Source organism: Electrophorus electricus, chromosome 22 (genome assembly GCF_041902795.1).
Source record: "Electrophorus electricus isolate QZ-2024a chromosome 22, ASM4190279v1, whole genome shotgun sequence".
Classification (NCBI taxonomy): domain Eukaryota; kingdom Metazoa; phylum Chordata; class Actinopteri; order Gymnotiformes; family Gymnotidae; genus Electrophorus; species Electrophorus electricus.
In genome coordinates, this window is record NC_137518.1 from 11950462 (window position 1) to 11978403 (window position 27942).

The 27942-nt window shown below is 41.1% G+C and overlaps 1 protein-coding gene across 2 annotated transcripts; it reads left to right on the plus strand.

Annotated features, from left to right (window-relative positions):
• The first annotated feature begins 3012 nt into the window (after window positions 1–3012).
• On the plus strand, window positions 3013–27911 carry LOC113581442 (solute carrier family 2, facilitated glucose transporter member 9-like). 2 transcript variants are annotated; one of them, XM_035520463.2, is made up of 12 exons: window positions 3013–3032; window positions 15878–15973; window positions 17604–17764; window positions 20943–21067; window positions 21191–21320; window positions 21626–21774; window positions 21876–22063; window positions 22701–22811; window positions 24560–24661; window positions 25124–25199; window positions 25721–25848; window positions 26728–27911. In XM_035520463.2, exons 1-12 carry the CDS (start codon window positions 3030–3032, stop codon window positions 26908–26910), a joined length of 1452 nt encoding a protein of 483 aa, XP_035376356.1. In that variant the 5' UTR covers window positions 3013–3029; the 3' UTR covers window positions 26911–27911. The 2 variants fall into 2 exon arrangements, with proteins under 2 accessions (XP_035376356.1, XP_081561879.1); XM_081705753.1 differs by lacking the exon at window positions 3013–3032 and adding an exon at window positions 13695–13702 and having other exon boundaries at window positions 26728–27910.
• The last annotated feature ends 31 nt before the right edge of the window (window positions 27912–27942 follow it).

The window sequence follows — 27942 nt, forward strand, 5'->3', positions numbered from 1 at the left end:
CACTCTGGAGCGGGAAAGAAAAGCTACTATATCGCTAGCCAGGGACCTAGCCAACTCCACCGGACCACCTATACAGAGGTTCCAGTGGAGCCCTTCGGCTGTCTGTGGTCCCGGCTCGGTAGCCTTAGGCACCCCTTCTAAGAAATTCCAGGGGGAATTCCCCTCCGTGTCTGAAGCGGGCTCTGTCCTCTTCCTCTGGTGTGGCCGTGAGCTCTGGTCCTCCTCCCAACATGCAGGGATCCAGGCAGCGGCTTGGGATGTTAGCAAGAGTCCCCTGCGCACATCCCTGTGAGAAGTCCATTAAACATCAAGGGAGTAGGCATCCTGTGGCGGTCGGTGTTTCCATAATGTCCCGAGCGCCGCAGGGCTAGGAGTAGGACACACAAGCTCTCTTGACATAGGCATACATTTATTATACACAGACGAAGGATGAACATATCGGCACTCACAGAAAACCAGGTAGGTGAACATGGACAACAGGTTACAAACATAACATGTGATGCTACTGTGAACATGAAAACGTAGTCGAATATCACATGATCAAAGACCGACAACCCCGTAATCTCCTGCAATGGCTTAAATAAACGTAAACATTAGACACGGAAGCCGGTGCAGGTGTGCGAACATGGGCGTGGTCACAAACAAAGAGACAAACTCGCACATCGCGTGGCGGGCCATACCACGTGACCAGTGGGACTGGGAGCAGTCTGCGACACATGCATTTAATTTTTAGAATTAAACAGTACTATTTTTGGTATGCCAGTGTTTCAGGTGAAATAGATAGGTGCCGTTTTAATGCTGGCTTTGTTAGCATGGGGGTTAACAAAAATATTACCACAAAAGTGTGAGACAAATCACCTCATAACTGAGCAAATAATTAAGTAATTACATACACTAGCAAAGCAAATGGATAATAAAGTGGTTTAAAGATACTAAATGTCATTGTTAGACATATAATGATATAATTTGATTTCAATAGAAGTCATCAAACAAGTGCACTGGCACAATGCAGGATTGTAGGCATACATATGAGGTCGCAGAAGAAAATCACAGAATGCAGCATGAATCTTGATTGGCTTTCAAACACTGTCCAGATATTTCTTACCTATCCAGGCTCTGCTAGCAGTAATGTTATTGTCCTCCTGAATACAATTACTGATGTATATTCAGACATTAAAAAGGCCAAGTATTCTATATGATTATCTGTATTGTATAGGTAAATATTTCAAAATGAAGCTTTCTGAATGAAGCACACATAGTTAATACAGGACCAGTTAAGTGGTTTGGCTGTCAAAGGATTCCTAAACTCATAAGTCATATTGCTGAAACAAAATACTATACTAATAGTAATAATACCTACTGACAACCTGCTAGAACCAGAACAAGCACATAGTCTTCTACTGGAGGGAACGTGTCAGAGTGTTCCAGGCACCCTGCCCAAGGGACACATTCACTACCACTGTCACATGGTTTAACACAGCAGCATATTTCAATTTTACAATGAAAAATCACACTGCACTTTTGACACCTGACAATACGTAAGTCCCTTACCATCATAGGACATTTTTCACCAACATAAAAGGATATAACTAAAACCTTTTTATTTCTACCCATTTAAAAATGCTAGTACTTTATGGCGTAATCATGAAAATAATGAATAATGAATTGAATCAAAACTCTCCAATACATAAAACCTTCCCTTCACTTAAGATTTTTCAGATTTGTGTTGATGCAATTTTCTTTACTTCACTTGCTATCTTTATAGGTGGATTGGGTTGTCAATCATAGTTGCAACCTCATTGCCACCCAACCAATCAAAGTACATAGTTGAGTAAAAGAGGTGGCGTTTCCACTTCAAAAGAGGCACGGCGGTGTCTGCACAGAAGTCGATCATCTTACTTGATGGTTTTTGGTGCTCTTTTACTCTGTTTACTGGACTTGTTTACTGTGTTTAACTCTACTTATTAGTGTTGGTTAGTAACCATTAAAGAGGAAGTTCAGCACTGCATCAGTTGTGCCATCACATCGTTTAGGAAACTGTTGTCAGGTCTTCGAGAACCATGACTTTAAGAAGGAAACCACACTAATGGTGAGTAAGGCCATTTGTGTCACTGCTCTTCTGAATGACAGTGAGACCGAGGATTCCTACCAATGCTACCTGAAGACTCTCGAGAGATTCCATCAACACTGCCTGCTGAAGATTCTCCGTATCATGGGGATCATCTTCACTGAGGCAAAGACAAACGCTATCAAAGACATGATCTGGCAGAACCAACTCTGCTGGACAGGCCACTGCATCAGAATTCATGCCTCCTGTCTCCCCAGACAAGTTCTCTACTCCCAACCTGGGGCGGCCAGAGGAAGCGATTCAAAGACACCCTTAAGACCTACTTTGAAAAATGCCAGATTGACATTGCTAACTGGTCATGGATCATCCCCTATGGCATGGCACAATCCATCAAGTGGCGGTGAACTTTGAGACCGACCTCCTCTTCAATTATGTTACTGAGCCTCTACCCATCTCAGCTGCCATGGCTCCTCCCACCTCCCCCTGATGTCCCCTCCTATATCCCACCACACCTCCATTCCAGCCAACTACTTCTCCATTGCCCTTAATGGACACTCTCTTGTGAGTTTGATCTCAGACACATGCACACCTCGGAACAAAGAGGCCAGAGGAGGACCCCCCCCTTGAGTCTTGGTTCCTCTCCAGGTTTCTTCCTCGTGCTCTAGGGAGCTTTTCCTCACCACTGTCGCCCTTGTCTTGCTCACTGCAGGCTGGGACTTGGACATTTGTAAAGCTGCTTTGTGACAACTGCTGTTGTAAAAACCACTGTATAAATGCATTTTGAATTTTGAATTTGAATTCTTATCCACTCTTGATGAATTCAATGTTTCACAGTCATGATGTATTAAACCATTGTAAGAAATTAATCTTTCCCTAGATGTCTACCAGAGTTCAATGTGCACTTGGCCAGTGTGAATCATCACTACTACAGACCTGGACAGACATGGAACGCTCACAGCACATGGTAGGAATATTTAAATTCAATATGTATTTTAACATATTGGTTATTAAGAAGAAATTTAGGAATATTTAGAATTATTTGTATTAAGCTTGAGTCAAGCTTGTCGAAGTCAAACCTTAAGTCAAAGATATTTATTCATATAAAAATCCTTGCAAATTGGGATGTTTATTTCTTGTGCTTTTTATTTAATGCTTCCCATAAATAGAAACATCTACAAAGTCATTATTGATAAGAATATGCATACATTTGAGCCTTCTTATATTACTAGTTATACAGGAGCTCAGATATCTTTGAATACATAATAAAATACATTTTTTACAATTTTTTTATTTCTCTACTATGGTTCTTGATTTTCTGTTTCAACCACAAGCTCTACTACTTACAAGGAATCAATGAAGTTCATATTATCCTCAAATGTCTATAAAGAAATGTCCAAAGTAACATTAACTGCCTCATTTGTAGTACCAAATGTCCTGACCTTTGCAGTAGGTCCAGGGCAATCTTTGTTCTTGGGTTTGGAGGAACCTTCCAGTTTGGAAGCCACCTCACCCTGATTAGCTCTCCAACCATGGTGAGATTGTTGCTCAGTACAAACCCATTATAAGGATTCTGTCACCCTTGCGTTCTAAGTTTCAAAATATGGCTGTTAATGTAAAGTAATTAGTATAATAAATCATTTTATTATGCTGCACTGAAAAAAAGGATATTAAAAAATTTAACGTTGACTCTTTACACAGTTCATTAAAGGGTTTATAAACAGTAGCTGGACACAGCGGTATGGTGGCGCTCCAGGAGAGAGTACAGCTGGAATGATTTGGTCTGCTGTAGTGGCCTCTTTTGGTCTGGGGGGTCTCATTGGTGCCATTAGTGTTCAGTGGGTCACCAACTGCCTGGGGAGGTGAGTTTCTTTTTTTTTTTTTTTTTTTTAGGAAAGTCATTTTAGAAAATTGGAGAAAAACGTATTATTTTAAAAACAATAATAAATTACAAATACAACAAAATTAACGTTAAAAGCAAATTAATCTACATTTTGGGAGTCCTGCTAAGAAACTGACAAAATGAAGCACCTGCGTTGGGCTCCACATACAGTATACATTTTAAGGGTCATTTACGTTTATCTTATTTTTTTCCTGCAAATTCTAACAGCAGTGTACACAGTGTACACAGAGCCCACACAAGGCCCACACAGAGCCCTCACAGAGCCCACACAGAGCCCTCACAGAGCTCACACAAAACCCTCACAGGGCCCACACAGAGCCCTCACAGAGCCCGCACAGAGCCCGCACAGAGCCCGCACAGAGCCCACACAGAGCCCACACAGGGCCCATACAGAGCCCGCACAGAGCCCTCACAGAGCCCACACAGAACCCTCACAGAGCCCTCACAGAGCCCACACAGAGCTCTCACAGGGCCCACACAGAGCCCACACAGGGCCCACACAGAGCCCACACAGAGCCCGCACAGAGCCCTCACAGAGCCCTCACAGAGCCCACACAAAACCCTCACAGGGCCCACACAGAGCCCACACAGAGCCCTCACAGGGCCCACACAGAGCCCACACAGGGCCCACACAGAGCCCACACAGAACCCTCACAGAGCCCACACAGAGCCCTCACAGAGCTCACACAAAACCCTCACAGGGCCCACACAGAGCCCTCACAGAGCCCTCACAGAGCCCGCACAGAGCCCTCACAGAGCCCACACAAAACCCTCACAGAGCCCTCACAGAGCCCTCACAGAGCCCACACAAAACCCTCACAGAGCCCACACAAAACCCTCACAGAGCCCTCACAGAGCCCGCACAGAGCCCTCACAGAGCCCACACAAAACCCTCACAGAGCCCACACAAAACCCTCACAGGGCCCACACAGAGCCCTCACAGAGCCCTCACAGAGCCCGCACAGAGCCCTCACAGAGCCCGCACAGAGCCCGCACAGAGCCCTCACAGAGCCCACACAGAGCCCACACAGGGCCCACACAGAGCCCACACAGAGCCCACACAGGGCCCACACAGAGCCCGCACAGAGCCCTCACAGAGCCCTCACAGAGCCCACACAGAGCCCGCACAGAGCCCTCACAGAGCCCTCACAGAGCCCACACAGAGCCCACACAGAGCCCACACAGGGCCCACACAGAGCCCGCACAGAGCCCTCACAGAGCCCTCACAGAGCCCACACAGAGCCCACACAGAGCCCTCACAGAGCCCTCACAGAGCCCACACAAAACCCTCACAGGGCCCACACAGAGCCCACACAGAGCCCTCACAGGGCCCACACAGAGCCCACACAGGGCCCACACAGAGCCCACACAGAACCCTCACAGAGCCCACACAGAGCCCTCACAGAGCTCACACAAAACCCTCACAGGGCCCACACAGAGCCCACACAGAGCCCGCACAGAGCCCTCACAGAGCCCTCACAGAGCCCTCACAGAGCCCACACAAAACCCTCACAGAGCCCACACAAAACCCTCACAGAGCCCTCACAGAGCCCGCACAGAGCCCTCACAGAGCCCACACAGAGCCCTCACAGAGCCCACACAGAGCCCGCACAGAGCCCACACAGGGCCCACACAGAGCCCGCACAGAGCCCTCACAGAGCCCACACAGAGCCCTCACAGAGCCCACACAAAACCCTCACAGGGCCCACACAGAGCCCACACAGAGCCCGCACAGAACCCGCACAGAACCCACACAGAGCCCACACAGAACCCACACAGAGCCCTCACAGAGCCCACACAGAGCCCACACAGAACCCACACAGAGCCCACACAGAACCCACACAGAGCCCTCACAGAGCCCGCACAGAGCCCGCACAGAGCCCTCACAGAGCCCTCACAGAGCCCACATTGACCAGAACAGACTGTGACTACAAGGTTAATTAAATACTTGAAATACTCAGAAGTTCATGGGGTCCTTCACTGATCAGGACTACAGCGTAAAGTTTCCAGTGGCAACATAGATATTCAATTGGATTATTGTGATGAATGTGAATTTGCTTTTATAAAAAAGTAAGTGTTGTATTAATGATAAAACCTCAACAAATGCTCCAGTTACTGGACCTGTCTTGATTTCTAGACACTGAATAATGGAGACTACTTTAAAACAGGACAAACTGTGTTGCTGTGTCTTTAGGGCTCTTACCATGTTTAACATGCTGCACTAAGGTATTGTTACACCTCCCCTTCTCCTCCTCCTCACCTTCTCCTTCTCCCCTTCTCCTTCTTCCCTTCTCCTCCTGCTCGCCTTCTCCTCCTCCCCTTCTCCTTTACGCTGTAGTCCTGATCAGTGAAGGACCCGGTGAACTTCTGAGTATTTCAAGTATTTAATTAACCTTGTAGTCACAGTCTGTTCTGGTCAATGTGGGCTCTGTGAGGGCTTCTCCTCCTCCCCTTCTCCTCCTCTCCTTCTCCTCCTCCTCCTCCTCACCTTCTCTTCCTAGCCTTCTTCTCCTCCTCCCCTCCTCCTCCTCCTCTTTTTTCCTTCTCCTCATCTTCTCCTCCTCCTCCTCACCTTCTCCTCCTCCTCCCCCTCCTCCTCCCCTTCTCCTCCTCCCCTTCTCCTCCTCCCCTTCTCCTCCTCACCTTCACCTTCTCCTCCTCACCTTCTTCTTCGTCTACATTATAGTTTTTATATACAGCAGTATGTATGAATACATTATACCTTTTATATTCAGCTTTATGTATGAATACATTATACCTTTTATATTCAGCTTTATGTATGAATACATTATACCTTTATATTCAGCTTTATGTATGAATACATTATACTTTTATATACAGCAGTATGTATGAATACATTATACCTTTTATATTCAGCTTTATGTATAAATACATTATACTTTTATATACAGCAGTATGTATGAATACATTATACCTTTATATTCAGCTTTATGTATAAATACATTATACCTTTTATATTCAGCTTTATGTATGAATACATTATACCTTTTATATTCAGCTTTATGTATGAATACATTATACCTTTTATATTCAGCTTTATGTATGAATACATTATACTTTTATATACAGCAGTATGTATGAATACATTATACCTTTTATATTCAGCTTTATGTATAAATACATTATACCTTTATATACAGCAGTATGTATGAATACATTATACCTTTATATTCAGCTTTATGTATAAATACATTATACCTTTTATATTCAGCTTTATGTATGAATACATTATACCTTTTATATTCAGCTTTATGTATGAATACATTATACCTTTTATATTCAGCTTTATGTATAAATACATTATACTTTTATATACAGCAGTATGTATAAATACATTATACCTTTTATATTCAGCTTTATGTATGAATACATTATACCTTTTATATTCAGCTTTATGTATGAATACATTATACTTTTATATACAGCAGTATGTATGAATACATTATACCTTTTATATTCAGCTTTATGTATAAATACATTATACTTTTATATACAGCAGTATGTATAAATACATTATACCTTTTATATTCAGCTTTATGTATGAATACATTATACTTTTATATACAGCAGTATGTATAAATACATTATACCTTTTATATTCAGCTTTATGTATGAATACATTATACCTTTTATATTCAGCTTTATGTATGAATACATTATACCTTTTATATTCAGCTTTATGTATGAATACATTATACTTTTATATACAGCAGTATGTATGAATACATTATACCTTTTATATTCAGCTTTATGTATAAATACATTATACTTTTATATACAGCAGTATGTATAAATACATTATACCTTTTATATTCAGCTTTATGTATAAATACATTATACTTTTATATACAGCAGTATGTATGAATACATTATACCTTTTATATTCAGCTTTATGTATAAATACATTATACTTTTATATACAGCAGTATGTATAAATACATTATACCTTTTATATTCAGCTTTATGTATGAATACATTATATTTTTCATGTAAAAGAGTATGTATGAATACATAATACTTTTTAATATACAGCAGTGTGTATGAATACATTATACTTTTTACATACAGCAGTATGTATGATTAAATTATATTTTTTAATATACAGCAGTATGTATGAATACATTATAATTTTTCATATATAGCAGTTATAACGTGCGGTGGCCCGAGTGCCGCAGGGCGAGGGGCAGGACGCACAGACTCCACTGACTGGGACGAACAATTATTTACATTTAACACTAACGGCACTCACAAGATTCACACACGAGGAACATGAAACGGTTAGCGTTAGACAGATACAAAAGTACGTTTTACGTTAACATGAAACATCCACACATTACGCCTACAATAACCAACACCCTGCACACTTTGACACGGGTTTATATACATTTAGACGAACAAGGTGCAGGTGTGTGCAGGTGTGGTTACAAACAAAGCTGGCCTCCCACTGCACGTGGCGAGCCAAACCACGTGCCCGGGGGAGGCGAGCGTTCTGTGACAATATGACAGTATGTATGAATAAATTATAATTTTAGCTACAACAGTGTGTATGATAATGTTATACTTTTTCATATACAGCAGTGTGTATGAATACATTATAGTTTTTATATACAGTTCGATGTAGGAATACATTATACATTTTATATACAGTATTGTTTATGATTGCATTATACTTTTTATATACAGCAGTGTGTATGAATACATTATACTTTTAGCTACATTAGTGTGTATGAATACATTATAATATTTCGTTTATAGCAGTGTGTATGAATACATTATATTATTCACTACAGCAGTGTGTATGAATACATTATACTTTTAGCTACATCAGTGTGTATGAATACATTATACTTTTTTTATAAACAGCAGTCTATCTGTGCATCTTTGCATTCTGTAATATTTGAGAAGTGACTCTCTTCTTGATGTTTACACTGTCTACATCAGTGTTGTGTTTTGTAAGAAGTGCTTAATGATAATCCAGTAAAAATGCATAGGAGTTTGTACCAGTGATGAGGTCAAATCTGAGAGTCACTCAGAAAAACGAGTAACATCCTTTTGTGTGATTTCATGGGAAATATGTGACACTAGGAAATGTTATCGATAACATAACCTGGGGTAAATAAACTTTAATGTCCCCAAAGGCAGCAGATAAACTTTCTTGACTGGAATATTCTTATCTTAAAAAGAATGGCTTTGGGTTTTAGATGTTCTGTAACAAGAGTAAATGAGCTAGCATGCTTATTTATTAAGTACACCTATCTTACAAGTACATTATTATTATTATTATTTACATCTTACATCTTTCTCAGACTCAGTGACGCTTTACAGACATATATCAGCTTTTACAAACACTCACACACCAATGACATTTTAGAGGTGTACAATTATAGACTGTTGCCATGAATGAATTCTCAGCCAACCTCTATCCACGTTCAGCACTGGCTGGTTTGTTACTATGGAGCAGACTTTACTTGCGTGGTGCACCATTCTTAACACAGATTGTGTTCCTGTTGGTGAGGAACTGCAGGAAGGTTAAGACAAAGTGTGTCTCGTAAAACATGACTGAAGTTCCTAATTGGACACACAGATGTTTCCAAATATTTATTGAAAACTGTATGATAATGGGCACATGTGTTTTACTATTTTTTCTAACCACTTTATACCTTTGAACATTCATTTGATACTTTTTAATAAGTTTTAATAAGATCCTTTCATGCCACTCTAATAGTTGCACTTTAAGCTTGCAGTGCAGTGGGGATATTTCTGTACTATGGTGGAAAGATACTGATTAACACATTTGTGCTCATGTAGGTCACTTGGCAGACAGAGTAGAGCATCAGGGAAGCATATGTTCCGTCATGCTGACGCTCTGGATAAGAGGCTCTGCCGAATGAATGTCATTCCCATCTACGTATTCTTCTCTCATTCCTTAAGTGTCCAGCAACCTCCAAAAAATGGAGAGGTCAAATGTCATGACCTCCTCCTCCTTGATATGGTGCTTTTTTAATGCAGAGGCCTGATCTGTAACCCTTTGGTTAAATAATCTACTATGTAAACAAGTTGCTGAGTGAAACAACATCTATTTTGGCTTTTAATGATCTATTTTGGAGTTAATGATGTTAGTTGCACAAAATCGATTTTTTTCTTTTTCTTTTGCTCACATATCTCAGAAAAGCTATTAATAATTTAAAGCTGGTGTTTTTCTTCAAAAATTTTCCATTAATGTTCACCTTTGGCATGTGTTTTTAAAGTGTGAATTAAAGTGAAACCATGATATTTTAAACCAAGATGTAACACCATGAAAATATATAACACCTGTATATCGCCACATAAGGCTTTCTGACCCACACGGCTCTGTGACACTGCTATAAGAGTGGGATGTCAGTATGTCTGACCCACACTGCTCTGTGACACTCCTATAAGAGTGGGATGTCAGTACTTCTGACCCACAATGCTCTGCTCCCACAGATCACCATGTTTTCATTTAGCATCTTCCAGGAAGCAGGAATTCCAGTGGATAAGATCCGTTATGTCACACTGGGGGTGGGAATGGTGGAAATCCTCACCACCATCACATGTGTGTGAACATCTGTATGTGCTAGCTTGGATGTTGGCTATTACCCATATTAATGAGATGTTTGTCCATCGCGTAAAAGTCTGTTATAAACCATATATTTTAAACTCTCCATCGCTTTTTGATCATGTGGTCTGCTAGGGGAGAAAATCTTCCACACGAGTGTTTGTGTCCTCTCAAAGCAATAAGCTAAAACAGATCATTCATTTCCATTTTTAATTTTTATCTGATTCAAAGAAAATCTCAAAGTAACCAGCAGCTTGCAATGACGTATGTTGGCATAGCAACGCATCATCACTTCCCGTTTTGTGCACTAATATTTTGTGCACTAACCTGCCAAATCTTCACTGTTTAGCACACAGTATATACCTTCTCATATTCAGGTGGAGTATACAGTTTGGAGGCACCCTACAATAAGAAGCTGTGTTTGTCTGTGCCCTTATAGCCTAGCTTGTTTAACTACATGCAGAGCGATTTCCAAACAGAATTGTAATTATTATATCATTTTCTGGCCAGGGAATTGATGCGGTTGCTATGGGTGGTATTTCTTTGCTGTCTAGGATGTTTTCAAGACGGATTAACATTTATACTGCAGATGCATCCCAGTCCACCTCCCAAAGGGCTTCGATGGATCAAATTAAGATGTCTCTGAGACACATCACACCCTGTACACACTTGTGCTTACTGCTGGCCCCCCCAGGACTGTTAATGCTGCCGTGACCAAGACCTTTCCTGTTATGACTGTTATGTGCACCTTTACTCTCGGGGTGAGTGGGGGGGGGCACTTTTATTGTATTTTACTTATGGCTTGCTTATCAAAGTCATTTACATTCTTAATTATCCATTTACATTCTTAATTATCCATTTACATTCTTAATTAGCCAATTGTGTTCTTAATTAGCCAATTGTGTTCTTAATTAGCGCATTAGCTGGTAAATTTATTCTCGCAAGTGTGCATCAACGCTGACCAAATATACAGTTTTTATTTTTCGGTTACTCTCCATAAGGCTAGTCTGACTTAGTTTCTATGGATACCAGAAAACTAAGAAGCCCTGTAGCTTTCAGGAGACAGGACAGCTGACAGGCTGCAACTCACTGAAAATGTCTTTACCCAGTTTACCTGCCTACTTCTAGAAGACATGAAAGGACTTATGTCTTATACCATCTCAAATGAATTCTAAGACTTATATTGGCTTTTAAAAAATTGTTATAAGAATCTAGGCCGAGAAACACTCACCACTGTCCAGTCAAACGTCTGTGCATGTCTGAAGTCCCAGAGAGTACCAATGACTATCTGACATAAAACAGATCCTGTTCGCTTGCCTGCTATGAAAATATACAGTAGAGCCGGCTATAGTCACTAACCAGGAATACACAAGAAGCAACACAAGATATTGAGGCTCAAGTGTAGCAAAAACAAGACTTCAGAAGAAAGTGACTACCACTGAACATACGTACATGATGAAACCAACACAAGGCACAGGTGCACCGCAGGAGAGCAGGCCCATATATCTGTATGAGTGTGACTAATGACAGCAGGCCCATATATCTGTATGAGTGTGACTAATGACAGCAGGCTCATATATCTGTATGAGTGTGACTAATGACAGCAGGCCCATATATCTGTATGAGTGTGACTTATGACAGCAGGCTCATATATCTGTATGAGTGTGACTTATGACAGCAGGCCCATATATCTGTATGAGTGTGACTTATGAGAGCAGGCCCATATATCTGTATGAGTGTGACTTATGACAGCAGGCCCATATATCTGTATGAGTGTGACTTATGACAGCAGGCTCATATATCTGTATGAGTGTGACTTATGACAGCAGGCCCATATATCTGTATGAGTGTGACTTATGACAGCAGGCTCATATATCTGTATGAGTGTGACTTATGAGAGCAGGCCCATATATCTGTATGAGTGTGACTTATGACAGCTGGTCCATATATCTGTATGAGTGTGACTAATGACAGCAGGCCCATATATCTGTATGAGTGGCTTATGAGAGTCTTGGGTGTCTACCAACAAAGGTGTGACAGGCACAAGAAAACGTTTCACAGGTTCTAAGGCCAGTGCTTAAGATATAACATGACTGGATCATGACTGTTCACCTGAATTTATAAGAATCAGATGTGACTGTTCATCAGAATTAATAAGAATCGTATGTGACTGTTCATGTGAATTCATAAGAATCAAATGTGACTATTCACCTATATTTGTAGTACATTCCTCAACAGCAAATCAGGAATATAATTGATGATCCGAGGAGTCACGTCTGTTTTATGTTTGTCCCTATGAAAGGAAAAAAACATGGCAGTTAAAAACTAGATACACTCAGCCAATGCGCTCCATAGGAATATTATTCATGTATGCACTACAAGACCAACAGCAGTATTTGTGGTGAGATTTATTCTTAACCCCTTTATTCTAAGGAGAACCTTGACCAGTAAGCAGTCTGTAAGGAAAATACTGGGTCACAGGGCATTCTCTTCCAGCCTGTCCCTGGATAATGCCTGTTAAAATCTAGGTATACATACAGGGGTACAGACAACAGAAAGTTGTCTCTCCATAAATAAGTGACATTTGCGAAGATTTTTTGCAACAGGCATAACATTAGTAATACCAGTAATGGCACTTATACTAGTAATGTCACTAATATCAGTAATGTGACTAATGTTTGCCTGTTGCAAAAACATATTACATAGTTATTGTTATAATGGCTGTTAGGAAGTTAGGACATGTAAGGGAAAATAAATCAACTAGAAATTAATACCTTGCAACCCCTTGGGAATAAATGTGAGATGTAAACATGGTATAATTATGTATTATCTTATTTCAACTAGCTTCAACTTTGCTTGCTTAGCTTATCGTTTCTACACTGTACTGCACCAGACAACTTATACATTTACATGTGCATGTAATATCTGAAGAGAAAAGCAGTGTACTTGAGTAATACATGTAGAACAGCCCCTGAGTTGCCCCTGAGCCCTTTACCACTAATATAACGAAAACCTGATGTAAAAAATTAATCTTATATCCATGAATGTGTAACAGAGGTCGCCATAGTTAAAATGAGGCATCACTATTGCGCAGGATTTTATGTACAGAGGCATGGGGAGCACTTTTACACAACTGGTAAGCAGACTACAATTTGACCTTTATTTTTATAAGCTAGTAAGACAAAATGTTAGAAATGTTAAGTTTCTCATATCCAAGAAGCACTTTGTATATATATAAAAAAAAAAAAAATGTGGATATGGACTTGAAAAAGTATTCATGGACCTTAAATCATTAGGTTTGTCTGGAATACAAATGACATTTTGTGCTGTTTCATTTTTTATCACAATGTTTATTCTAAAAGACTGAAAGAAGCTTATTCTAACAAAAAAAACTCAGAATGAATAAATTTAAAGTTATATTAGTTGTGTAATAAAATAGTGTGACATGGTGAGGCAAAGCAGGATGCAGGGACCAGTGGTATCGAACACGATATTGTAACACAAAACAAACGCTTGGCTAGCAAGCTAACCAGGTTAAATATGCAAACACTTATGCAAAAGACTTATATACATGCACACTAATGATACACAATGAGGAGCAGGTGTGAAACACAGGGAGGGTGAGACCATACAGACGAATGCACACACACACACACACACACACACACACACACACACACACATACACGGGGGGGAGGGCCCAGAAATTATAGCTAAAGTTATAGACCTGCACAAGATACGAAAAGACTACAAAATAATATCCAAGTATATGGATCTCTGTCATATCGCCAGATTCCCTAGCAGACTACAACACCCAGCAACCCGTTCTTCTCCCTGGCAACAACTCCACCAATCAGAGATGTTTAATAAGATCAGCATCACGGGAGTATTTAAATCACCTGTACATCATTAGTATCAGTGCATATAAGACTGTTGAGAACTACCACTCACTGTGAAGTATTGCTGTAAGTTTTCTGAAAGCATACCGAGCATTATTTCTTGATTGAATTATTGTGCACTTTAGCTTGACTTTGTTTTTCCGATCTTGTATTTTTGCCTGCCCCCTTTTTTGGATATTCTCTCTGGATTGTTTGTGTTTGCTCTTCTGGTTTTTTGACTCGACTGTTGATTCTTTATGATTTGGATTCTCCCATTACATTCTTGTTTGATCATAATTCTGGATTCTTCTACTCTTGGATTAAGAATAAAGACACCTACTATTTCATTTCTGCAAGCGTCTGATCTTGATCACCACCTAACAATCTCCAGTTGAGCACTGTTGAGTCCATTTTGGAAATGGAAGTTGCATCATACTCCCCAGGCACTGCCTGGACAAATCCATCCCTCAAAACTCCATATCTCAGCAACAAAAGGTGCCATCAGTACGGAGTCAGGAGTCCACTCACACCAGCACTACTCAAGCTTCTCAGCCACTTCCTGCTCCACGATCACCAGTTCATTACTCACCTGCCCTCACCTGCTTCTGATTAGTCTCTCGTACTGAACCCCCACACATAGATGTCTTCAGGGCTTTTGGAGAACGAACATCTTGTTAAAACCGAAAGACACGTGGCTCGTGCAAATAAACGGGAGAGAGAAGACAACCTGCTTGGGAGAAACTTCACTAACCAGCAGCACTGTGATGCCACAACAACAAAGAAGCGGTCGAACAAAAAAGCAGAATGTTCTAGAAAAGCCAAGTCAAAGTCCAGATCACAATACAATCGAGCATCTAAAGCACTAGTTGAAAATTTAGGCTGATGAACATCATCCAACCAGTGAGAGCAACGGGGAACAAATCTGCCAGGAGGAAACGGCTCCATCCTTCCCAAGTCATGTAGAACCACACAGCTGGTAGAACGTCACCCAACAGTCTTCAGTATGTTACTGCAGCAAAACCAAGTTCTACCAAGTACTAGTTTGAAGATGTTCAATCCATTTTTTCAGTTAAGAAATCTTGAATTTAGACTTTGAAAGAGAACATTGAACAATTGGTGTGCAATAGAAATACAGGCTGGAACAGTTTGTCTGAATATAATCGGGATGAATCTGATTAATCTGATGACTGTGTTGAACACTTTTTTTTTTTTTTTATCAAGGCACTGTACTGTTCTTGTGTTGTTTATTTACTGTGGATGCTTCAGATAAAGAAAATATATTTTTCAACAGTAAGCATCTGATTTTAAACAGGACAATACATACTAATTTAGCCAATTTTTCAGTACTTCAGTACTGAAATAATAAGGGCACTTGGTGTTATTGCTTATAAATGACTGATTTGTAGTAATAAATATCCTGACCTTTGCTGTAGGTCCAGGGCAAGGCTCTGCTCTTTATCTTTGTTCTTGGACTTGGAGGAACCTTCCAGCTTGGAAACCACCTCACCCTGATTAGCTCTCCAACCATGGTGAGATTATTACTCAGTACACCCCTTTAATGAGGATTCTGCCACTGTTAAATTTTGTTAAAATAAATAAATATTTTATGGGCCTGATCAGGATACATTTATATAAGACTGGTTAGACTAGAAATACCTTTATATGGGCAGAAATGACCATCTAGATTACCACATTGTACTCTGATGGATATTGGATAACTATACACTGTATAGATAAAAGTATATGGACAGACCTCCCAATTATTGAGTTCAGGTGTTTCAGCCACATGTACTGGTGAGCAGGTATATTCAAATCAAGCACATAGCCTCCATCAACAAACATCACCAGTAGAAAGGATGTAATGCAGAGCTCACTGACTCAACACAGTCATAGGATGCAACCTTTGCCGCGAGTCTTTGCCAACTCAGCTGTGAAACATTAGACCATGCTACCTTACAAAACGGAGCTGGACGCTACCTTACAAAACGGAGCTGGACGCTACCTTACAGAACGGAGCTGGACGCTACCTTACAGAACGGAGCTGGACGCTACCTTACAGAACGGAGCTGGACGCTACCTTACAGAACGGAGCTGGACGCTACCTTACAGAACGGAGCTGGACGCTACCTTACAGAACGGAGCTGGACGCTACCTTAGAGAATGGTTCTGTATGTTACCTTACAGAATGGAGCGGTACGCTACCTTAGAGAGTGGAGCTCCTGAGATCTGAAGTATGTGGCATATAAAGATGACCTATCCTCTGTGACATCACTCAGTAGAGCCCCAGACTGCCTCTAGAAATATAAGCACAAGAACTGAGCATCAATAGCATTGTGAAGTGGGGTTTGACTGTTGAGCAGATGCACACTAGTCTAAGCTCCCTATGCACACTGACACGTCATCTGGAGGGGTGTAAACATACCATCACTGGAGCAGGGAAAGCGTGTTTTCTAGAATGATGAATCTTCACTATCTGGCAGTCTGATGGATGAATCTGGTTTTGGCTGAGGCCAGAAAAAAGTACTTCCCAGAAAAAATAATGTTAGCCGTCTGGTTTGGTGGAGGAGGGATAACAGTCCAGGGTAGCTTTTCAGGATTTGGGCTCGGCCCTTAGTTCTACAGCATTACATGCTTCCAACTTTGTGGCAACAGTTTGGTGAAGACCCTTTCCTGTTCCTACACGACTGTGGTCCTGTACACAGCATGAGGTGCATACAAACCATGGTTTTACAAGTTTGGTGTGGGGGAACTCCAGTGGCCACGGAGCCCTCACCGAACACCTTGAATGAATTGTATTGTTGACTAAGTGCCAGACCTCTGTGTCCATCACGGTCTGACCTCAAAAATGCTCTTTTGACTGAATGGGCCTAAATCACCAATTGCCAGAGGCACACTCCAAAATCTTGTGAAAAACATTGCCAGAAGAGTGGAGGCTGCTATAGCTGCAAAGGGGAGCTGCAACTGTCACAAACCTTTGGCCATACAGTACAAGTTACTTATTGTATGTTCTTTAATATGCATAATATTAAATTCCTTGCCACTGTGACCCTCAGCTTGCTCACTGGGGGCTTGGACTCAGACATCTGTAAAGCTGCTTTGTGACAATGGCAGTTGTAAAAAGCGCTAAATAAATACATTTGACTTTGACTCTTTACACAGTTCATTAAAGAGTTTATAAACAGCAGCTGGACACAGCGGTATGGTGGCGCTCCAGGAGAGAGTACAGCTGGAATGATTTGGTCTGCTGTAGTGGCCTCTTTTGGTCTGGGGGGTCTCATTGGTGCCATTAGTGTTCAGTGGGTCACCAACTACCTGGGGAGGTGAGTTTTCCTTCGCCTTCTTGTTTCTTAATCAGTACTTAGAAGAGTTGAAGCTATTATAAGGGGTGGCCACTATAACATGTTATGAATTGCTTAGCATCAACAGTATTTCTATCAGCACTGACCAACTTTAATGTTATACTTAAAGTTATACAGCCCTTGTAAACAACAAACAGCTGCTGTCAAACTATCAAATTAAAAAGGCAAATTAACCAGGAGCTGTTTGAACACAATGTCAGTATAGTTGTATAATTATCATTTGCATAATTCTCATTTATTTTAACCATTTTCACCATTCAAATTTCACACATTTGATGTTTATCAACATTAAGTATTTGGTAAACGCTGAGGTAAAGCACAGTGGTTCTCATAGTACGGCACATCTGTTCTTCTACTGCATGGAGTTTAATGTATTAAAAACTCTCAGAAAAGCTCAATATTGTCATACATTTTGAAAATGAGTTTATCATCACAATATTATGTTTCATGTTTTTTGCATTATGACCTTTCCTACTACTTTTTGTGGGGGGGTTTTCTCTCTCAGAAAAGTTACATAAACATTTCTGTGCGGTTTCTTTTTCCTCCAAGCTTGGTCCTGGATCTTGAGGGTCCTGTGTAGTATCTTGGCTGTTCCCAGGACTGCACTCTTCTGGAGGAAGTTCTCAGATGTTGTTCCTGGGATCTGCTGGAGTCTTTCTCCCGTTTTGGGGGTCACAGCCCCTAGTACTCCCATTACCTTGACAACCACCGTTGCCTCATCCTCCACATCTTGTCTAGCTGTTCTTTCAGCCCGTGGTATTTCGCGAGCTTGTTCCTGTTAGGATTGCCACATCTTTCACTATGGCTCTCTTCTGATGTTTGTCCATCACTACTGTGTCTGGTTGGTTAGCCATTACCATCTTATCTGTCTGTATCTGGAAGTCCCATAGGATCTTAGCTCTGTCATTCTCCACCACTTTGGGAATATATGCCACTTAGACCTCAGATGCCCAAGAGACTTCAGATTGCCCTCCAAGGTACTGCAGAACTTCTACACCTGCACTATCAAGAGCATCCTCACCGGGAACATCACAGTCTGGTTTGAGAACAGCACCAAGCAGGACAGACAAGCACTCCAGAGGGTGGTGCATTCAGCAGAGCGCATCACTCATACGGAACTTCCTGACCTGCAGACTATCTATTAGAAGCGGTGCCAGACCAATGCCAGGAGGATTGTGAAGGACCCCACCCATCCCAACAATAGGCTTTTCTCTCTGTTGAGGTCAGGAAAGTGCTTTTGCTCCCTGAAGACCAAGACAGAGAGACTGAAGAGGAGCTTCTTCCCACGGGCCATTTGGGCCCTGAATCAGGGCAAATGATAAACTGTGGGGACCAACACAACCATGTGACTGAAAATCTGTATATCTTTATATTTGTAAACTGGAATTGTACATTGTGTACATACACATATATCCATATATACATTGTACATTTGTGTATATATACATATTATACATATACTGTACATACATTGTTATATTTTTTGTATTTTGTATATAACTGCGAGTTATACCATGTATGACTATGTACGTGACAAATAAACCAAACTTGAACTTGACCTTGAACTTGAACATGACCTTGGAACTTCAAGCCCGTACTCAGCACAGATGTTTCTGTACACTGTGCTAGCCACTTGGTTATGGCGGTCCATGTACACTTTGCCCGCTAGCATCTTGCATCCTGCTGTTATGTGCTGGATTGTCTCAGGGGCATCTTTGTACATCTGGGGTCCTGCCTGGTGTGGTAGATCCCAGCCTCTACTACTTGTATTCAGATCTTGTATTCAGAGCTTGTTCCTGTGCTGCCATGATTAGTGTCTCTGTGCTGTCTTTCAATCCAGCCTTTTCCAGCCATTGGTAGGATTCCTCCATATCAGCCATTTCCACTGTTAGCTGGTGGTACATACCATGCAGGGGTTCCTCCTCCCATGATGCTCCTTGTTCCTCCTCATTTCTGTCCTCCTCTGGTTTCTGCTGTCTGTGGTTCTCACTAAACACTTTGTCACTTGGGGCCATTATCCTAGTGTACTCCTGGATCTTGGTCGTTTCATCCTGGATTGTGGTTCTGACGCTCACTAGTCCTCGGCCCTCCTTCTTCACAGAGGAGTTTCCTTGTCTGGTAGATGACTGGTAGAGTGTAGGTGTTGGTAGGTGTTGATATCCCAGATCTAGTTCTTTGCATTCTGCTGACTTCTCAGGAATTGTTTCACTCTTTGTAGGTATTTGGCTGTAGCTGCTTTCAAGTATCATACTGATCACAAATATAAGTTTCATAATCATCATGAATCAAATAATATACTTTTGCTGTGGCGCATTTCAGCTGGTTGGTCTCAGCGACGGTCACGGTAGTCATCGTCCATCTTTTCAGCTACTTCACTTGGCCTGTGTGGTCTATGACTGCTTTGTAGCTTAGCCATGATCTTCAATTTCAGGTCAGCAGCTCTGGTGTTGAACTTGGTGCATGGACTCATTTGGTCTTGGTTGCCAAGTTCGGTGTGTGGGGATGATGATGATGATGATGATGATGATGATATCTTCCTCTGACCTGTCCTCCTGGCTCCCCCTTGCCGTAGTGTTTGTGTGGTATCTCCTCGATCTCTAGTGTTTGCAGCAATTACTGCTAGAAGATGTTGGAGCACTGAGCTACTAGTTGTTTCAGTGATAGTCTAGATGTTGAGTTTCCACGTGTAGGTCCCACATCCTCTGCCTATACCCTCACACACTGGGGTTGCTGGTTTAGTAGCATTCCAGCACTCCTCTCTTCTCCACTCTCATCTATGAGTGGCTTGTGTTTGTTCCAGTAACCCACTTTCCATCAGATTGCCTTGGTCCTCCAGCATCACAAGCCGGTGTGACTGTCGTCATTAACCATCAGTGTTAATGAGGTAGGCGGGCAGCGTTAAGGACATTCCCTAAGGGACCACTCTGGAGGCCCCCCGGTCAGGAGTCAAACCCCCGACCACCTGTACTTTCTGTTCTCAAATGCACACAGTATAGTGAAAATCGCAGAGTAATACAGTGTATAGGGAAACATTTCAGACACTTGCATATCTGATAAAAGCTTAATGTCTGACATGTCCTGTTTCTTATAATTGTAAATAAACACTCATTTTAAATAATATGAACTCCCTTATTCACAGAAAGAGAGCTATGATCTGGAACAATGCCATCAACATTGTCGCGTCAAGCACCATGTACACAAGCAGACTCGCAAACTCATTTGAGATGATCATGCTGTCTCGCTTCCTGTTCGGGTTCACTTCAGGTAACCTCTCTCCCCTTCTATCAACAAGGACATATCTATACACAGTTTTGTTCAACTTCTCAAAGTTTGAATGTTAGAAGTACCCTGGAACTCAGTTATTTTATTCGCTCTTGGTCTTAAAAGGGTTAGGTGGAAGCGTCCATGTCCTCTATCTGGGAGAGAGCTCACTCAAGGAATTAAGAGGGATGGTCACACTTACTGCTGCTATTTTTCTGGCCACTGGAAAGCTGACGGGGCAAATCATGGGCCTGAGGTGACAGAACATTTCTTAGGGAAAATAGGAAACTACTGTTGCATGCAATTCTGAGGTGTCCCATTCTGATCCTGTCCATCACCCTGCTTCTCATGACCTACTTAATCAAGGGTTCAGTAGTAGAGACATATTTGACTCTTGACTCTTATGTACTAAAATGCTGTAATTACTCTTCACCAATGTGCTGCTCTCACGGCGACCTCCTGGTCACCTGACCCAGTTAAGCAAAGCTTCAGCAGACCCTGAATATTTTTCATTATTCTACGTGACTCTTCTGTACTAAAATGCTGTACTTGCTCTCACAGTGAGCTCCTGGGCCGGGAGGAGTTCTGGAATATTCTGCTCTGTGTTCCAGCGTTTTTCTCCGTGATTCAGATGGCAACGCTGCCTTTCTTCCCTGAAGCACCAAGATACTTACTGATAGAGAAGGGTGACACTGAACAGTGTAGGAAGGGTACATATCTACCTATGGCTTATATAGAAACAGCATTTGTCGAATGTGTGTGTGTGTGTGTGTGTGTGTGTGTGTGTACATCATGTGTGTGTGTGTTGCAGCGCTGCAGTTTCTCTGGGGTCCGGGGGAGTATCAGAAGGAGATTGAGGAGATGTTGGTGGAGCAGGAGGCTCTGAGAGGACAGCGCAATAAAACCCTGTGGCATCTTCTGAAGGACAGGAGTGTACGATGGCAGCTCCTCACTCTGGTTGTCCTCAATGAGGGAATCCAGTTCTGTGGCAACCCTGGGGTAAACTACAAAAATGTAACATTACAGTGTTTCTAGTTAATCTGTGATTTACTGACTGATCTGAATGTCAAAGGTACTGTCTACTGGCCTACAGCACTGAGCATTAAATCCCTTTCCATCAGAATTCTCTCTCTCCTCACTTCTCTACACATATGAATGGACTTCATATACTTAGATATTTTTTTCCTTTTTGTATTTCAATAGCATTTAAACTGCATTGCATGCAACAATAGAATTCTAACATTAGATTTTGAATGTAATGCAGCTTGTGCTGTATAAATTTGCTACATTTTGAATTTCAATAGCAATACAACAATATTAAAAACAATGCGGACATAGTTATGAATTGTGCCGCTAGGTGGCAGTAAAGGTGACACAAAACAACTGGATTTACGGTTGACACTTTCAATCAAAAAAAAAACCAGCAAAAAAAAAACCTTCCCTTCACTTGTGAAATTTGCTTTTCCTGAAATTCCCAAGATTCTGTTCAGTTATTCACTGGGAAGATCCTGTGTATGTATGAAATGTGTATGAAAATTCAGTACAAAAAGAATGGTGCATTTTAGTTTTAAATATGTGATACTCCTATGAGTGTGAGATGTCGTTACTTCTGACCCACAATGCTCTGCTCCCACAGATAAGCATGTTTTCATTCAGCATCTTCCAGGAAGCAGGAATTCCTGTGGACAAGATCCGTTATGTCACCCTAGGCGTGGGAATTTCAGAAATGTTCACCAACCTCACATGTGTGAGTTCTGGCATTTATCAGGACTAGAAGCTCAGAGACAGGCTGCATGGTGAACTCACTCACTCTCTCTCTCTCTCTCTCTCTCTCTCTCTCTCTGTGAGAGAGAGAGAGAAAAAAAAAGAGAGAGAGAGAGAGACAGAGAGAGAAAATGAAACAATGGAAAACAAAACATTTGGAGCCCACAAATACCAGCATATTAAATTATATAAATAATGACTGTATGTACAGTTGAGGCCAAAGGTTTTAAGACTGACAAATTTTGGTTTTTCACAAAGTTTACTTTTTATTAGATCTTTTTGTCAAACGTTTATATGGTATAGTGAAGTACAATTTTATGCATTTAAAAAACAACTTTTTATTGACAAATACATCCAGTTTAAGCAAATATTAATATTTACAGTGATGACCCTTCTTTTTTAAGACTTCTGCACTTCACCTTGGCATGCTGGATATCAGCTTCAGGGCAAAATCTTGACTGATGGCAACCCATTCTTGCCTAATCGGTGCTTGGAGTTGTTTTTGAGGATTGACCACAGGTTCTCAATGGGATTGAGAGCCACTTGGTTATCACTTTTTCCTTGTGACATCATGCTCCGTCATGCTAGAAAAAGCATTGTTCATCACCAAATTGCTCCTGGATTGTTGGGAGAAGTTGCTTTTGGAGGATGTTTTGATACCATTCATAATTCATGGCAGTGTTCTTAGGCAAAATGTTGAGCAAACCCACTTCCTTGGATGAGAAGCAACCCCACACATGGTCTCAGGATGACTCACTGTTGGCATGACACAGGACTCATGGTAGCGCTCACCTTTTCTTCTCCGGACAATCATTTGTCCAGGTGTCCCAGAGAAAATAACTTTACCCCAATCCTCTGCAGTCCAATCCCTATACTTCCTGCAGAACGTCAGTCTGTCCTTGATGTTCTTCTTGGAGATAAGTGGCTTCTTTGCTTCCATTCCTGACACCATCCATCCTCCAAAAGCCTCCGCCTCACCGTGCACACAGATGCACTCACACCCGCCTTCTGCCATTCCTGAGCAAACTCTGCACTGGTGGTGACCCGATCCTGTAGCCGCATCCTCTTTAGGAGACGGTCCTGGCGCTTGCTTGACGTTCTTGGCTGCCCTGAAGCCTTCTTCACTGCGAGTGAACCTCTCTCCTTGAAGTTCTTGATGATTCGATAAATGGTTGAATTAAATCAGCTGCCTTGTCCTTGTTAACACTTTCTCCTGAGCTAACGAGATGATCACTAAACTGATGTTAGGAGGCCATTTTGTGGCAGGGCTGAAATGCAGTGGCTGGAATGAAGTAATTTTTGTGATTAAGTTCATTTACATGGCAAGGAATGACTGAAATTAATTGCAATTCATCTGATCACACTTCACAATCTAGAGTGAATGCAAATTGCCACCATAAAAACTGAAGCAGCAAACTTTGGTGAAAACCAAAATTTGTGCTAGTCTCAACTTTTGGCCACGACAGTATGATATATGCATTTAAATTTCATTTCCAGCATTTAGCTGACACTTTTCTCCAAAGCGGCTTACAGTTATGACTGAGTGCAACTTGAGGGTTAAGGGCCTTGCTCAGGGGCCCAAGAGTGGCAGGACTTGAACTAACAACCTTCCAAGAACATGTCAAGTACCTGAGCTCCTGAGCTACCACTGAGCTACTGCTGCCAACATATGCATTGTGAATGCTGTTTGAAGACAAATGTGAGAGGTGTGTGTGATGTGTTATCATACAGGGTCTGTTGATTGACCGTGTGGGGAGGAGAGTGATGCTTTGGGCAGGTTTTGGAGCCATGGCAACCATTATGGTCTTGATCACCACCATGCTTCTACTAAAGGTGACAAAAGGATTTTCATTGAATAGCCACACGCGGTCGCACGTGTCGAGAGCCAGTTCTTTTGTGGTAACATTTAGTCCAAAACATTTTGGCACACTATTTTACAAACATTTGACATTTTTCAAAATTTAACTTACTCTAAATACATGGGATGATGTGAAGATTTAATTCCATACTTTGCTCTAAAATTTTAAGATGTTGACTTACAGTAGAAGTAAATTAGGTTAAAATACAGATCACACTTTCGTCTAGGACACTTAAATCATCTTGGACATCAACTCTAGGATACAAAGCTCCAAAATTCATTCCTATCTGTTGAATAGTTTGAGGTCACGTAAATGTGTGTAACTGGTTTAACCTCTACTAGCTCCCTACATTTGTTTACAACTAGTTTAGTTAGTCAAAAATTGTAGCAGATTACTGATTTTGATCTTTTTAACCTATTTCTTACTGCATGACTAGGATTACTCTTTCTGGATTCCATACATCACAGTCAGCCTCATATTTCTCTTTATTATATGCTATGGGGGAGGACCAGGTAAGATAACACAAATATATAACACCAACATACCAGCGAACAAATTACACTTACACAACTATAGTCGATCAGCCAAGATGTGTCTTGGATTTTTGTTATTAGTTCAGCACTGGAGCTGCAGAGTCAATTTAGCTAGCAAGTATTGGAAGCCCTTTCACCCAAAGTTTTAAAATAAATGACCAAATGTTCATATACTTGCTATAGAAGAACTTAAACTATGCAATCTCATTTTGTAAAATAGCACAGACAGTCCACATTTAAAAGTGGAAAAGTATCATATATATAACTAGGGTGCTTCTGATTGTCCAGGGTGGCTGCTAGAGCCATGTTAGATCATTCAGTCTGCCAGAAGCCACTGGTTTAATAATAGACACTTCAGGCAAACCTGCGTTTGAAGTAACTGGACAATTTTTGCCAAATCATTGCTTTAACCCCCCATGTACTGATTACAAAGAGTGAATAGTTTCAGAGTCAATTAAGTAATAAATTACAAATGTCTAATTAATGTTTTTGATTGACAGCTAGTGTGTCACCGCCCCTCAGCCATGAGATGTTTGTACAGTCATATCGATCTGCTGCATTTGTATTCAATGGATTCATCAAATGGGCAAACTTTTCCATATTTGGATTCATTTTCTCCTTCCTTCTAGTAAGTTTATTACATAACCTCAGTAACGGTACAACTGCACCTCAATATCCTGTTAGTGCTGAGTGCAGCAATAAGGTGACTCACAGCTTCTTAAGAACTCCTGCGCAGACACACACACAACATATACACTGATGCATTTATTCAGCCCCTCGGAAATGATTTTACACTGCCGAGTTTAACAATCCACAAAACCAGAAAGAAAAACCACACCGCTGGAGCGTCGTCATTCTTTGACTGACTTCAAAAAGGACACACTTAGACCCATTTACCCTGTAGACGATGCACTTTCTTTTTTATTGTTTTGGATCCAAATTTAAGAGAGAAGCGTCCTTGGGAGAGAACAAAGTGTGACACAAGTTGAAATACGCAAAAATAAAACAACATTTGACTGTGTAACCAAATCCAAAAATCACAAATTAATCTAGAACGATATTTGCATATTCCGTATAAACATATGATTGTTTATTTAGTGCTTTCTGAATATTTCTATATATTTATAGTTCTGTCTGTATATAGTTATATTTATATAGTTATTTATATATACAGTTCTGTCTATATATAGTTACATTTATATATACAGTGGCATGAACCTGGGTTTTCCGCTGCCACTGTGCAGACATACAAAAGCATGGACAATCAAAAGCTCACAGGTTGCTCTGTTTGTGTGTGTGGGGTTGTGTGTGTATGTGTGTGTGTGGTTGTGTGTGTGTGTGGGGTTGTGTGTGTGTGTGTGGTTGTGTGTGTGTGTGTGGTTGTGTGTGTGTGTGGTTGTGTGTGTGTGTGTGTGTGTGTGTGTGTGTGTGTGTGTGTGGTTGTGTGTGTGTGTGTGTGTGTGTGTGTGTGTGTGTGTGTGTGTGTGTGTGTGTGTGTGTTCCTCAGGCTGGGCTGAAGTCCTTCACCTTCCTCTTCTTCTCGTGTGTGTGTTTGGCTGCATCTCTCTATTTCTTCTTCATCCTGCCTGAAACCAAAGGCAAAACTCCACTGGAGATCTCAGAGGATTTTAGGAACATCCGGGTGTGCAGCTCTACAACCAACGACATATGCTTAGAGACAAAGTTGTGAGAACCAACTGTTAAACAGCTCAGATATGAAATGGTAGATTGTGTATTTCTGACTGTACGTAACCTACTAAGAGGCTGAATATTAATGTAGAAATTACGTCTTCCCCTCTTTTTTGTAATTTACCTTCAGCGTCCTGTACACATGATTAGACTCAACAACTGTGTTAAAGCAAAGTAACTGTAACGTGCAATTCAAGACCAGTTTTAGTTACTAGAGGCAAGCTATCTAATATAGTTACACTTTTACATATATGGCATTTATATGACACTTGGGGGCCCAACAGTGGCAACTTGGCAGCAACTCTCTGATTACAAGTGCAGTACCTTAACCCCTGAGGCACCACTATACAGTTCACAGATACCACAGACATTTCAGGTGACGTCCAGACATGTCACTGAGTCAGACCCACTACCACAGTTCTACAAATATCATATTTGTAGAAATACACTAAATAGTACCTGCAAGGGTCACCTGACATTAAAACTGAATGTTCTAATGTACTGGTGCCCCTATATAAAACAGATTGATTTACGCAGCAAATGGGTGACTACATTATATCTGATTGTCAGGAAGAAGAATTTGTCTTTACACATAACATTGGCAGGACTCCGTTCCAAAATGCTCAAACAGACCATTTTTTGTTCTGTATTCCAAAGCAGTGAATAAAGAGCTTTCTTTGACTGATCTGAGGAGTTTGCAATCTACAATTTCTGACTGAAACATCCACTACATATTCAACAACCTGATGCGCTCAGAGTTTAGACACAAAGCATTTTAATGTAATGAATACAGATGTTGGCTACACAACAACAGCACCGACGATATTTTGGATAAAATGTACGAATATATTCTCTGTATATAACAAAGCTCGGTGAAAAGTCTCAAAGAGAATGCGGAGATACAGAGAGTTCTTCAATCCAATCCTTAAAGACTTAGCAACAGCTAGCAGGGACACCATGAAAGTTAACTGTTGCTGTCGAAGATGGTGGTTAACAGTCAGTCGATAGATATTACTGGCATGGAAATAACTAC